This window comes from Mugil cephalus, chromosome 3, assembly GCF_022458985.1.
Source record: "Mugil cephalus isolate CIBA_MC_2020 chromosome 3, CIBA_Mcephalus_1.1, whole genome shotgun sequence".
In the NCBI taxonomy this organism is placed as follows: Eukaryota; Metazoa; Chordata; class Actinopteri; order Mugiliformes; family Mugilidae; genus Mugil; species Mugil cephalus.
In genome coordinates, this window is record NC_061772.1 from 28,347,597 (window position 1) to 28,362,449 (window position 14,853).

The 14,853-nt window shown below is 39.8% G+C and overlaps 1 protein-coding gene and 1 long non-coding RNA gene across 2 annotated transcripts; both read left to right on the plus strand.

The window, feature by feature from the left end:
- The first annotated feature begins 1,560 nt into the window (after window positions 1-1,560).
- On the plus strand, window positions 1,561-12,407 carry LOC125004949 (protein NLRC3-like). The gene is given in 11 exon segments (XM_047579807.1): window positions 1,561-1,699; window positions 1,803-1,885; window positions 1,970-2,083; window positions 2,209-2,322; window positions 3,230-3,317; window positions 5,387-5,579; window positions 5,867-7,652; window positions 7,737-7,910; window positions 8,047-8,220; window positions 8,316-8,362; window positions 10,933-12,407. Coding segments are annotated over 10 exon segments (3,345 nt in total). The 5' UTR covers window positions 1,561-1,699; window positions 1,803-1,808; the 3' UTR covers window positions 11,511-12,407.
- Window positions 12,408-14,269: 1,862 nt separating this feature from the next.
- On the plus strand, window positions 14,270-14,745 carry LOC125005263. Its single transcript, XR_007112438.1, has 3 exons — window positions 14,270-14,353; window positions 14,457-14,554; window positions 14,642-14,745. It is a non-coding gene; the product is annotated as an uncharacterized LOC125005263 (long non-coding RNA).
- Window positions 14,746-14,853: the final 108 nt, after the last annotated feature.

The following is a 14,853-nucleotide window of genomic DNA, read 5'->3' on the forward strand; positions in this document are numbered from 1 at the left end:
CAGATGGAAATCTAAAATATAAAAAAATATATATAAAAAATATATAAAAAATGTCAAATCAACCAAAAATTTGGTGACCCCCGTGCAGTACCTCCATGTATCCCTTAGGGGTTGCGGATCCCCTGTTGAAGACCTATGAACTAGACCAGTAATTCTCAACCAGGGGTCCGTGGACCCCTAGTGGTCTGTGGTGTAATTTTTTTTTTTTTAACTCACATATGACTAAGATTATGACTTTATTTACATAATGGTAACATGATTTTTACATCTGTTTCACAAGTGTATGTTACTGCATTTTATTAAGAGATCTTGCTCCCGGTTGCATTGTTCAAAGTTATTGCACGATGCAGTTACAAACACTATCTGCATCTGTTTCAGATAATGGGGTCGCTACAGTCTCAGTGAACATACAGCATTCATTTCTTAATAATGCTCTTATTGTGAAACATCTAACTCATTAAGTCTTAGGATAAGTCATCCTAGTTTAGTCAACACCCTGCAGCGTCAGAAGTTCTGGAGAGTTTATAAAGGTCATTATGGTAATAAAAGCCAGATAAAATAAGGGCTTGTGTGATAATCTGTAAATCTAAGCATTGATTATTTCTTTACACTGATTAAAACAGACTGATAAAAACAAAACTGTGGAAGTTGTTTGAAATCCAGACTGGAGCCAGATTGTTTTGTTTGTTCAGGATTAATGAGCTGGAATCAGTCCAAAGACTGAAACCTGAACTACTAATCACATGTAAAACAAAATGTTACAGTTATAAAGGAATGTGCTACAACCCTGATATTTATTAAAGAGAGAGCAAGACGTCTTAGAAACTACTGTGAATTTACTAAATAAGAACAGGGGGAAAAGATAATAAATGCATTTTATCTTGCTCTTTCTTTTTCAGGTTCAATAACTTCAATCACACTGTTACGTTTACATTTATTTGGAAACAGTAACACTGACAATCAACAAAGAATAACTCAGAGATGATGGGAGACAGTTAAAAAAAAAAAAGAGATTTATTTACAATACTTAAGCGAAAAGCTACACAACATGTAGGTTTCAAACAATGTGGATGGGGGAGAGGGACCGGTGAGGCTTGTGCCAAATAAAATAGACAAATTACAATCAAAATGAGCCTAGCTCAACTATCTCTGTGTGAAAAGAAAAGAAAACAAAAGACCTGACTGTACGGGCTACAAAACATCCAAAAATAATAAAAATACAATCATGGCAGCAACCCATGACCTAGTGCCGTCTACGTGTGCAGATGTAGAGGGTACTCCAGTCTTACCTTGGTCCCTAGTCCCCACCACAAACCCACCTATCCAACAAAGAAGTCAGAAAGAAAGAGAGAGAAACACAACAGAAACTTTTCAAATGTCCCTCTTTCTCTGATTGGCTGGAGTATAAGCCAATCCACAGGCTGACATCCAGCCTTCCGCCTCTCACCTGCAGGACTACAGCAGACAGAGCAAGAGAGAGACACACGCAAATCTGTACACATAACACAAACACATTTTCTTCATTTTTTTTCTGCACATTGTGCCTTGTGATCTGTTCTGGTTAGACCAGTTTACCAAGTTCACAGCAAAGTAGGCTAAGGGAAACAAATCAGACGCACACACAAACCGTCTGGATTCGACAGAGAAAGATGATTTTCTGTGGTGTTTTAAATCTTTGACCTGGATATGAGTTTTAAAGGTAAGAATTCAGAACTATACATGTGGATTATATGGTGACCTGTTTGACTGTGTGTGACATGCTGCTGATGGAGGTGATAACGATCCAGTTTATCTCTGTAAAGGTGTGCATGATGGATGTTTCTAAGGAGAGAGACGACGTTGCTGCTCTGTCTGAGCAAAATGATGGAGAGACAGGGAAAAAGAGGTAAAACAAAGAGATTGTTGGGTGCAAATAGTTGTTGTCTAGCTCAAAGTTCAACAAAATCAACCTGTATTTGCTGTGTTGAAGCCAAGTGAACCAGGAGAGACCGGACTCACCTGTAACTGGAGTTTCCTTCAGGAGTGATCGATCTATGAGTGAACCCATAGCATTTAAGGATGGAGACCACCCTGATCAACAAATGTGAGAATTTAAAGCAGATGTTTGTAGATGCATGTCTTTGCTGTTTTGGGGGGTTTATTGAACTGTGAAATGCACTTAAGTTCAGTTTATAACCTAGAATGTAAATGTTTTTTTTGTGTCTGTAGTCAAGTGAACCAGGAGAGACCAGATTCACCTGTAACTGGAGTTTCCTTCAGGAGTGCTCGGTCTATGAGTGAACCCATAGCATTTAAAGATGGAGACCACCCTGACCAGCAAATGTGAGAATTTAAAGCAGATGGTTGACTGACTTGAAGGTTTATTAAATTGTGAAATGCACAATTTACAATGTTGAAGCCAAGTGTGTCGAGACCCACCTGAACTCAGCAGTGTTGAGGTTGAATTATGAATTTTGAATACCTGCTAAGGTTTGAGCTGCAGCGAGACACATGATATTTACTTTAGTTCACATTATGTGTTTCAGGAGATTTAAAAGAATCCATTAACGGGAAACCAGACTATAGTCACAAGGAAGCTATTGTTGGAAATAAAAGAGACTTTTTAAAGGATCCTTACAAAAATATTTAAGAGCAGGGATATATTTAGCCTTTTAGATGTATATTTTATCATATTGACATTATAGCTCTGGTAGGCATGTAACATACTCATAGTTATGGTTGAGGTAGTTTTGACACCAATGTTAAAATGGTGGACTTATTCAATTAATTTCAATTCAGTTCAGTTCAATAGGACACACAATGCCAATTAAGTTGATCTGCAACTACTTCTCTTTATTTTTTAAAGTGAGATTTTAACCTGGTGTCTGCTGCAACTAGGATTATGGTGGATGAGACAGCAATGCAAAAAGTTACAGATGTAACTTGGGTTCTATGAGTGTACCATCTCTCTTTACGCAGTCATGAATTTCCTGAGGAGATGAGGGGATGAGGGGATTATATTATAGTGTTTGTGCAGTGCAATTTGGCTACTCTCACTGGGGTAGACAAAAGTTAATCTGGAAGGAGAAGGCTAAAGTCTAGCTTCAATGTTATGATTCTATGCAATTCTGACATTTTAACTTCTGACAGATCATCAAATAGGCAGATTGTTCAACAACAAATTTCAACAGATTACATAGCTATCTAAACTTTTACATGGGATTTCTGTGTCTCTTTATTTTCTATTCAGTTTTGGTCAAACACTTCCCCACACCTCCCGGAAGAGGTCCGAGGTTATCGGCCATCAGCATCCAAAATATCTGGATTCCATTTTCAGGGTAAAAGTCTTCTAAATTCAGCACAGTTGAGTTTAAACTGAATACAAAAAATATTATGATATAATTTAACATGATTTGTATGGGGATAAGTAAATTGAAATGCTCAGATATCTTTTTAATTTTTAATACATTTGAAAATATTTGTAAGAGCAGTCTCCTTGCTCTATCATTAGTAAAGTCTCATGCATTCCAACCTGTCTGCACAAAGCTTGTAAGCAGTCGCAACTTGTAGCCTACGTTGGCTAAATTTCAAATTGCTTCATTGTCATGCACTATAATGGGAACGTCTATTCTGAGCTGGTAAACAACAGTTCCCGAAAGAAGATGACACATTGGGCTCATTGTTTTGGTTTTACAGCCTACAACGTCACTGCTGTCATTCACAGACACTGAGACTGCAGAACTGAGGGGAAAGCCAAGTGAACTGCCACATTGAAGCAGTCATAAAAGTCCCTGTTAATGTAAAAATATAAATGACCATGTGAATACATCACAACTTTTAGCAAGTCAAAATACCTTGTTTTTGTTGTTCACTGAAGACACTTGGGTTTAAGATCAAAAGATGGGTATGAGACAAGAGCTCAAAATGTCAGCTTTTATTTCCTGGTATTTACATATAGATGTGTTAGTTTGGATGCATTTCTCTGTAAATTGCCAGACAAAAATGTTTCTGTACATTTCAGAATCCATTCTGCTGTTACCATCATCAGTTACATCATCAATAAATATAAATGAGCCTGTTCCATGCATGCCCAAGCCATGATATTACCTCCACTAGGCTTCACAAATGAGCTTCTATGCTTCGGATCATAAGAAGTTCCTTTCTTTCTCCACACTTTGGCCTTTCCGTCACTTTGGTCGAGATTAATCTTGGTCTCATCAGTCCATGAGATCGTGTTCCAGAACATTTGAGGCTCACCTCTGTATTTCTTTGCAAATTTCAATCTGGCCTTCCGATTCTTACTAATGATGAGTGGTTTGCATCTTTTGGTATGGCCTCTATATTTCTGCTCTCTGAGTCTTCTTCGAACAGTGGATTGTGATACCTTCACCCCTGCACTGTGAAGGATGTTGGTGATGTCACTTACTCATGTTTCTGTCATCAACTACTGTTGTTTTCCTTGGCCAACCTGTTCGATGTCTGTTGCTCAGTACACCAGTATTTTCTTTCTTATTCAAGACATTCCAAATTATTATGCTTGCTATGCCCAATGTTTGTCCAATGGCTCTGATTTTCTTTCTTTTCTCAGCTTGAAAATGGCTTGCTCTTCTCCCATAGACAGCTCTCTGGTTGTCATGTTGGTTTATCCTCTTTAACAAGAAATGCATACTTTATAGGTTTCAACCCAGGCCAAAGGGTAGACTAGTCATGCAGAGCTATTTAATGGTTGAACAGTCAACCTTAAAAGCAACAAATGGTCAACGAGAAACACCTGTCAGTCCCATGTTCTATTACTTTTGCTCACCTAAAAATGCTGTGGTGTAATACAAATCTTGATATATCCTAAGTTGTTTAACACATCAAGATGTAAATACCAGGAAATAAAAGCTGACAAGAACAAGGGAATTTGCCTTGCTGCTCCAATACTTTTGGAGGGGAAAAGTTGGTGGCTACTTCATTTACTCACATTTTCAGTTTAGAAGAATATAGTACAAGTTTGTGTCATGTATGATCCATCCAGTTTTGCATCTAATTACCACTAAAGATAATATTTTGTTGTCTTTAGCAGACATAGATTTGCGGAACCAACTAGTTGGTAATAATTTTTGAAGCCATGTGAAAGCATTTTGCATCAGAATGTTCTTGTGGTAAAATAAATAAATAAAAAAATAGGAGAAAACAGCTGAGTGATTTAAGATATTCACCCAAATCCAAGCTGCATGTGATTTGTGTTATTTAGGCAAGTTAGTTCAGGATTATTGTATTGTGCACCTTGCTTCACTTATTTTATTATTACTGTCGATGAGCTAAAATTGCATGATAAAATCAAATTAAACCTCTCCTGTTTGAATGGACATTTATAGAGCACCATCTTTACTGGAGTCGTATTCTTTAACATTTTCTCTAGGGGCTAGAGGAGAACATTGTTACTTTTGTGAAGCAGGAGCTGAACAGGTACAAGAAACTACTGAAATCAGAATCTTCAGAAGATGCTGGAGAAGAAGAGCAGAGAAGCAGTGACAGAGATGCATTTCTGAAAATCACACTGAACTTCTTGAGGAGAAAGAAACAGGAGCAGCTGGCCAACTCTCTGCAGAGGAGTGAGATGATTTAACTATTATGCTCTTGTGTTATGCCATTTATGAATTACATCTATGCATTTCAGAGTTACCTAGATTAGTAGGACATATGGTCATGCCATGTTTTCACTTGTGAGGTTGTAACCCAGAGTCACAAAAGCATTTCATTAAGGACTGATTTTAAAAACATAAATATTGAAATGTTATGGAAAGCAGCTAAAATAAGAAAGATGTTGCCAATTTCCAAATAAGGACCTAAGTGTATTGCCTCATCATTAAATGACCGATATTATTTGTTCTGTTCTCAGAAACTCGTGTTGCAATTTGTCAACATAAATTAAAGTCCAACCTGAAGGGGAAGTTTCAGTGTGTGTTTGAGGGAATAGCCCCAGCAGGAAACCCAACGCTTCTCAGTCAGATCTACACAGAGCTCTACATCACTGAGGGTGAGAGTAAAGAAGTCAGTGATCAACATGAGGTCCGACAGATAGAAGCTGCCTCTGGGATAAATGCAAGATCAGCAACCACAGTCAGATGTGAAGACTTATTTAAACCTTTACCTGGAAGGAATGAGCCAGTCAGGACAGTGTTGACAAAGGGAGTGGCTGGAATTGGTAAATCAGTCTTAACACAGAAGTTCGCTCTGGACTGGGCTGAAGACAAAACCAACAACAACATACAGCTTCTCTTCCCATTCTCCTTCAGAGAGCTCGGTTTGTTGAAAGAAAAAAAGTTCAACTTGGTGGAACTTGTTCATCACTTCTTCACTGAAATCAAAGAGTCAGGAATCTGCAGTTTAGAAGACTTCCAGGTTGTGTTCATCTTTGACGGTCTGGATGAGTGTCGACTTCCTCTGGACTTCCACAACAATGAGATCCTGACTGATGTCACAGAGTCCACCTCAGTGGATGTGCTGCTGACAAACCTCATCAGGGGGAAACTGCTTCCCTCTGCTCACCTCTGGATAACCACATGACCTGCAGCAGCCAATCAGATTCCTCCTGAGTGTGTTGACAAGGTGACAGAGGTCACAGGGTTCAAAGACCCCCAGAAGGAGGAGTACTTCAGGAAGAGATTCAGAGATGAGGAGCAGGCCAGCAGGATCATCTCCCACATCGGGACATCACGAAGCCTCCACACCATGTGCCACATCCCAGTCTTCTGCTGGATCACTGCTACAGTTCTGGATCACACACTGAAGACCAAAGACAAATCAGAGCAGCCCAAGACCCTGACTGAGATGTACATCCACTTCCTGGTGGTGCAGACCAAACTGAGTAATGTAAAGTACCACAAAGAAGCTGAAAGAGATAAAGTCTGGAACAAAAACACCAAGAAGACCATTCTTGCTTTGGGGAAGCTGGCTTTTAAGCATCTGTATAAAAGAAACTTGATCTTCTATGAAACAGATCTGACGGAATGTGACATTAACATAACGTCTGCCTCAGTCTACTCAGGACTGTTCACAGAGATCTTCAGAGAAGAGAGTGGGATAACCCAGGCAAAGATCTTTTCCTTTGTCCATCAGAGTCTTCAAGAGTTTCTGGCTGCACTCTACGTCTTTGTGATGATCATCAACACTGGTGAAGACATGATAAGAGGAAGGCAGCTTGCATTACCATTTGAAACTAAGCTGAAAAAACTGTACCAGAGGGCAGTGGACAATTCTCTACAGAGTCCCAATGGACACCTGGACTTATTTGTCCGCTTCCTCCTGGGTCTTTCATTGGACACTAATCAGACTCTCCTACGAGGTCTGCTGACAAAGACAGCAAGTAATCCACAGGTCAAAGAAGTGCTGGTGCAGTATATCAAGACAAAGATCAGGGAAAATCCCTCTCCAGAGAGAAGCATTAATCTCTTTCACTGCCTGAATGAACTAAATGATCATACTTTAGAGGAGGAGATCGAACAGAGTCTGAGATCAGGAAGTTTCTTTGAAAACAAACCGACTCCCTCTCAATGGTCAGCACTCAGCTTCATCTTACTGTCATCACAAAAAGATAAGGACGTGTTTGACATGAAGAAATTCTCAGCTTCAAATGAATTACTTCAGTGGCTGCTGCCAGCGGTCAAAGGATACAAAAAGTGTCTGTAAGTTCCCAAATAGATAATGCGTTTATGTGTCTTTGCAGAGAACAAGGAAATACTTCATAATCAAACCCTTTTCTTCGTTAGACTCAGTGACTGCAACCTTTCATGGAGTAGCTGTGAAGTTTTAGTCCCAGTCTTAACCTCCAAGAACTCAAGTCTGAGAGAGCTGGACCTGAGCAACAATGACCTGCAAAATGAGGGAGTACAGGTGCTGTCAGTCGGACTCCGCAGTTCAGAGTGTAGACTGGAGATTCTCAGGTTAGTTATTGACAATTAGATGGATGCATATTCCATCACATAGAGGAGGATGATAGACTCATCTTCCTTTATGTGATGGATTATACATCCCTATTTAATTATGCATTCATATTTAACATTGTACCTATGTTTACAGGTTGTCAGGCTGTCTGATCAGAGAGGAAGGCTGTAAATTTCTGGCCTCTGCTCTAAGTTCAAACCCTTCCCATCTAAGAGAGCTGGACCTGAGCTACAATCCTCTAGAAGAATCTGACATGATGCAATTGTCTGCTGGACTGCAGAACCCAAACTGGAAACTGGAAATTCTCAAGTACAGTTAATAACATCAATGTTAAGATGGTTTATGCTTACCGCACTGTAAATGTGTTAGTTTCAATAATCTTTTGTCTTTTTTTCACTCCACAGTACTGACCATTGTGGAAAATGCAGACTGAGACCATCACTCTTCAAGTGTAAGTTATACTTTTTTAACATGACAAATATGCGAGAAGCTACTCCATCATAGGGTTAGGGTTAGGGTTAGGTAACTGAAGTGACTGATACAGTCTCCTCCAAAAGTATTTCAACAGCAAACAGCAAATTCTCTTGTTTTTGTTGTTCACTGAAGACATTTGGGTTTAAGATCAAAAGTTGAGTATGAGATGAGAGTTCAGAATGGCAGCTTTTATTTCCTGGTATTTACTGTCAGGAACTCAAAGGCGACACACTTACAGAGTTGGAAAGTTCTGGCTGAATCAAGGGTCAAAACCATGAGGTCAAATAAATCAGGCGACAGTACAGAGATCTGGCAGGCAAGCTCTAGGGTCAGGAACACACGAAAACAGGTCACACAAAGAATACTCAAGGGAAAAATGTTGGAACACTCACGACAAGATGATCTGGCACAGGAGGAATGGGAAGCACAGCTCATATGCCACACACTAGGGAGATAACGAGACACAGGTGAAACACATGGAGCGGGGAACACAATCGCACAAGCGGGAAACTTGACAGGAAGACAGGGATAGGACACAGACTTCAAAATAAATCAGGAAATGAGTCAAGGACGGAAAATTCAACTAAAACAGTCTTAAGTCTTCACCACATTATGTGGTCCTGACATCTTGATGTGTTAAACAACTTGGGACATACCACCCTTTGTTTGAACCCACACTTTTTTGAAGTGAGCAAAACTATTGGAACATGGGACAGACAGGTGTTTGTCGTTGACCATTTGATGCTTTTAAGGTTGATTGTTCAAACATTAAATAGCTCTGCATGACTAGTCTACCTTTTGGCCTGGGTTGAAACCTATCAAATATGCATTTCTTGTTAAATAGGATAAACCAACATGAAAACCAGAGAGCTGTCATTGGGAGAAAAGCAAGCCATTTTCAAGCTGAGAAAAGAAAGAAAATCAATCACAGCCATTGGACAAACATTGGGCATAGTAAGCATAACAATTTGGAATGTCTTGAATAAGAAAGAAACTACTGGTGTATTGAGCAACAGACGTCAAACAGGTTGGCCGAGGAAAACAACAGTAGTTGATGGCAGAAATATTGTGAGAGCTGTGAAGAAAACCCCCAAAACATCACCAACGACCTCTACAGGGGTGAAGGTATCACAATCCACTGTTCGAAGAAGACTCAGAGAGCAGAAATATAGAGGCCATACCAAAAGATGCAAACCACTCATCATTAGTAAGAATCGGAAGGCCAGATTGAAATTTGCAAAGAAATACAGAGGTGAGCCTCAAATGTTCTGGAACACAATCTCATGGACTGATGAGACCAAGATTAATCTCTACCAAAGTGATGGAAAGGCCAAAGTGTGGAGAAAGAAAGGAACTGCTTATGATCCGAAGCATACAAGCTCATATGTAAAGCCGGGTGGAGGCAATGTCATGGCTTGGGCGTGCATGGAACAGGCTCATTAATATTTATTGATGATGTAACTGATGATGGTAACAGCAGAATGGATTCTGAAGTGTACAGAAACATTTTGTCTGGCAATTTATAGGGAAATGCATCCAAACTAATCAGGAGGAATTTTATCATGCAGCAGGACAATGACCCAAAGCACACTGCCAACAAAACAAAGGACTTCATCAGGAGAAAAAGTGGAAGGTTTTAGACTGATGTCAATCACCTGACCTTAACCCAAATGAGCAGCATTTCACCTGAAAAGGAGACTGAAAGGGAAACCCCCTGAAACAAACACCTGAAAGAAGCTGCGGTAAACGCCTGGAATTGAGGCCGTCATTGTAAGCAAGGGTTATGCCACCAAATATTAAATGTTATTTACTATAAGATTATTTGTTCTATTACATTTGCTCACCTAATGCTGTGGTGTGATACAAACGGTCCTATGTACTAATTTGTTTAACAAATCAAGATGTAAAGACCAGGAAATGAAAGCTGACATTCTGAACTCTTGTCTCATACTCATCTTTTGATCTTAAACCCAAATGTTTTCAGCGAACAACAAAAACAAGGTAATTTGCTTTGCTGTTCCAATACTTTTGGAGGGGACTGTAACTTTCATTATCTACTTAACTGATGTGCCATCTATAACCTGACAATCACACGAAAGCTTTGTTGCACTTTTTGTTTTATTCTACCTAGCATTGGGTTTCATTCAGATTTAACCTCTTTGCACAATTGCGAATTATTTACTTTTCTGTATGGAATGTATTCAAACCATCAGCACGTTTCTACTTAAAAAGGCAAAGAGAACCCAATCGAACAAACGTACTTCAAAAGTTACTCAAGATTTGAAGATTTGGAGTTCACTGTATAATTCAGAATTCCTTGGTCCATCAATGATGACAAATCGTCCTGGCCCAGATGAAGCAAAATAGGCCCAAACAAGAATATTATCGCCCCCCCATTTCATGGATGGGATGAGGTTCTGAGTTTTACTGTACAGGACTTGTGGGAAAATCTGCTGCTGATGATGTTTTGAGTCATTTTGACGCAGGAATACAAAATGTGGGATATATATTAGAAGATCAACCTAGTTTCCTTCTGTCCATCCTCAGACTTCTCTGAACTGGAACTGGACCCAAACACAGCACAAAGAAATCTCTTACTGTCTGAAAACAACAAAGAAGTGAAGGTGGTGAAAGAGAAGCAGCTGTATCCTGATCATCCAGAGAGATTTGATGGATGGAAGCAGCTGCTGTGCACTGAAGGTCTGACTGGACGATGTTACTGGGAGGTCCAGTGGAGAGGAAGGGTTTGGATAGGAGTGACATACAAGGGCATCAGGAGGAAGGGAACTAGAGACGACTGCTGTATTGGATGGAATGATCAGTCCTGGTGTGTCTCCTGCACACCTCAAGGTTTCACTGCCTGGCACAATAACACACCATCAGACATCAATGCACCCCCACCCACTGACTCCAACCGGATAGCAGTGTATCTGGATTGGAAGGCTGGAACTCTGTCCTTCTACTCTCTCCCCCCCAGAAGCTCCTCCAATAGACGGATCCACCTCCACACCTTCCACTCCACATTCACCCAACCCCTCTACCCTGCTGCTGGTTTTGGACAAAATCATGAGGATGGTACAGAGTCCCCATTCTTCCAGTCTTCAGTTTCTCTGATTCTGATGTAATGAAGGTTACTTCCTTGGTAAAAAACAAAACAAACTAAGAGTAAGAGCTGTAATAGAGCTGAACCTTAAAAGATAAATCTCTGCCTGTTTGTGGATGCGCAAAGAACTATTTACAACACTGATACAACTGCAGGTGCAGTCAAATAGCATTTTATTTTTCCAGAGTCTCAGAGGACTTAATGCAACAGCACGGTCACCTCTCATAACCCAACTAGACCATCTCATGCAGGGTGAGAAAATACAGAAGCTAGTTGTAAATAAAAAAAGGTCATGTTAAATGTTGTGAATAAAACTTTACAAACAAGTAAAATGTGCAGGCAACGTTGAAATCATAGGAATAAATATATCTTTTGTTTTTTTGGTTAACCCTGCCTAATCTGCAGAGCTTTTTGCTCCATAGTACGGAAGTTTTCATTAATGTTCTTTAGCTTCCTGCGGCTCCTTCCCCTTGTCTCTGTATTTTGGTCCTACCGCTTTCGCAACAGAGTCCACAAAACAACAGGAAGCAGAGTTACATATTTATCTCCATATTTGCGCACTAATTTAAATCTTACTTCTGACTTCTTGGAGATTTAATACTTGCCCAATTTATTTCACTTAAAATTCAGACGTTTTTATACTGTATATCTATTATCATGTCATCTTGTTCAACTCCTCTATCCTGCTGTTGGGTTTGGACAAGGACATGAACGCAAAGTTGTCAAGCTCAAAGTAAAACAGCATTTTGTATTGTTATTGATGCTATATCAATAATTTGAATTGAATTTTACCTCTCTAGAGCCTCAAAGGACTGCAACAGCATGATCATCTCTCATAATCTCTTCAAAGTTTTTCAGGCCAAGGACCCCCAAACTGACTGAGAGATTAAGTAGGAACCCCCTACTAATGTAATTATTAACTCGGCTAGTATATTATATTTATATTATATTATATATTCATAATATATATATATATATATTATATATATATATATAGGCATCGGTTGCCTTGGTGGTTGTTCTCATGAGAAATTTCTCCATTTGTGTTTGGTTGTGAAATAGCTTGTATGTGTTTTTTTTCCAGTTGTGTTTTCAATAAAGTTTATGATTTAACGATATGTATGCGTGGCTATGTAGAGAGAGTATACGGGGCTAATCAGAGTTGGGACTTAGACACTATCTTTAATACACAATAATAATAATGTATACTATATTGATCGCAGAAGGGAAAGTCTGTCCTGCTGTTTGACCCATCCATTTGTTCACACAGTAGTGTGTTCAGTTTGAGCAGTGGGCGGCAGCCTCAGGTGGCTGCCACACCACAGCCTGATGGCGCTTTGGGATGGGGGATTGGCTCACATCAGCCCCCGCTGCTCGTTGAGGAACTGCAGAGTAATACTTGCTTTCATGTCAGTCTCCAAAACATCACAAAACTAGATTTGTCGCTAGTCGTTTTTGAGGGAAAAGGGCGCTAAGAGGATTTGGACAGTCTCTAGATTTAGCGAGAAAGTAGGTTGGTCACACTGCAGTGTGGAGCTAGTAACAGTTAACTTATATTCCTCCTCCTCTGCCCATGTATTCACACAGTGATAAACATCAGGAGAGAGGCTAAAACCTCCGGTAACACAGAGATGATCACACATCAGGAGATGTGTGTTTGTCTGTTTGTATGGCCATCTTTGTGAAGACACTCATTGGCATAAAGCATTCCCTAGCTCACCTTAATGCTAACCCCTAACCTAAAAACAAACCCTAACCATAACTTAATTGTAACATTTATCCTAAAACTGAGTTTTAACCTTCAAAACAGCCAAAAAAGTGAGGACCGACCAAAATGTCCTCACTTTACACAGATGCCCTCAATCTGATGGTATAAAACTTAAACTGGTTCTCGGAAAGACAGCTGTACAAGAACACACACACACACACACAGACACACACACACACACACACACACACACACACACAAGCACGCACGCGGCACCAGCATCAAATATAAACATCTGTATTCACTGTAATAAACTTGATCACCAGAGTATATCTCATTAACACACGGGGATCTGACAGAAAATAACGGAGGGAAACATTTCGACTCAGTCCTGGTCTCTTTCCACTGGGACACAGACTGTTTCACATTTCCAACACGGTGAGTTAGTCACAGCCTGTCTGGACCAGTCTCGGAGCATCGGCTTCTATCAGGACACCTGAAGCTAAAGCGAGCTAAAACGTTTTTCTTTTCTTTGTTTCACACAACCTTGAGGAATGAGGTGTAAACGGGAATAATATCAGTGATTATTAAACTGTTGGAGCTGGATGGCTCATATTGCTGATTGTTTTAGACACCAGAGTGAAGGTAAGAAATATTTCCTGAAGGTTTGATCAGTTGTGTCTCTGCTCTGATGTGTGGTGGACTGAGATCAGGGCGTTTAATATTTTCTGAGGTCATGTTCCCTCCGTTATTTTATGTCAGATCTCCATTAAACAGTGGTGTGGTGTAGATGAACTGCTGTGAAAGCTGTAACTTGGTGAACATAGCAGGTGTGTCTGTGTGGATGAGAGGAGACAGTTGTGCTAATGAGGGAATTGTAGACTACGTTCGTTGACAATTGCCAATTCCCCATAGACGAAATGAAGGTTGAATATCTGATTGGACTAACTTTTACACAATCACACATATTTTCTTCAGTTACAGTAAGGAACTCGTCTGTGCCTTGTGATCTGTTCTGGTTAGACCAGTTTACCAACTTCACAACAAAGTAGGTTAAGGGAAAAAAATCAGACGCACACATGAACCGTCTGGATCCAACAGAGAAAGATGATTTTCTGTGGTGTTTTAAATCTTTGACCTGGATATGAGTTTGAAAGGTAAGAATTCTGAACTATACATGTGGATTATATGGTGACCTGTTTGACTGTGTGTGACATGCTGCTGATGGAGGTGATAACGATCCAGTTTATCTCTGTAAAGGTGTGCATGATGGATGTTTCTGAGGAGAGAGAGGACGATGTTTCTACCTTAAAGGCTGCTCTGTCTGAGCAAAATGATGGAGAGACAGGAAAAAAGAGGTAAAACAAAGAGATTGTTGGGTGCAAATAGTTGTTGTCTAGTTCAAAGTTCAGCTCTAAAATCAACCTGTATATGTTGTGTTGAAGCCAAGTGAACCAGGAGAGACCAGACTCACCTGTAACTGGTGTTTCCTTCAGGAGTGATCAGTCTATGAAATTACCCATAGCATTTAAGGATGGAGATCACCCTGACCAGCAAATGTGAGAATTAAAAGCAGATGTTTGTAGATGCATGTCTTTACTGTTTTTTTTTTTTTTTTTAAACTGTGAAATGCACTTCAGTTCAGTTTATAACCTAG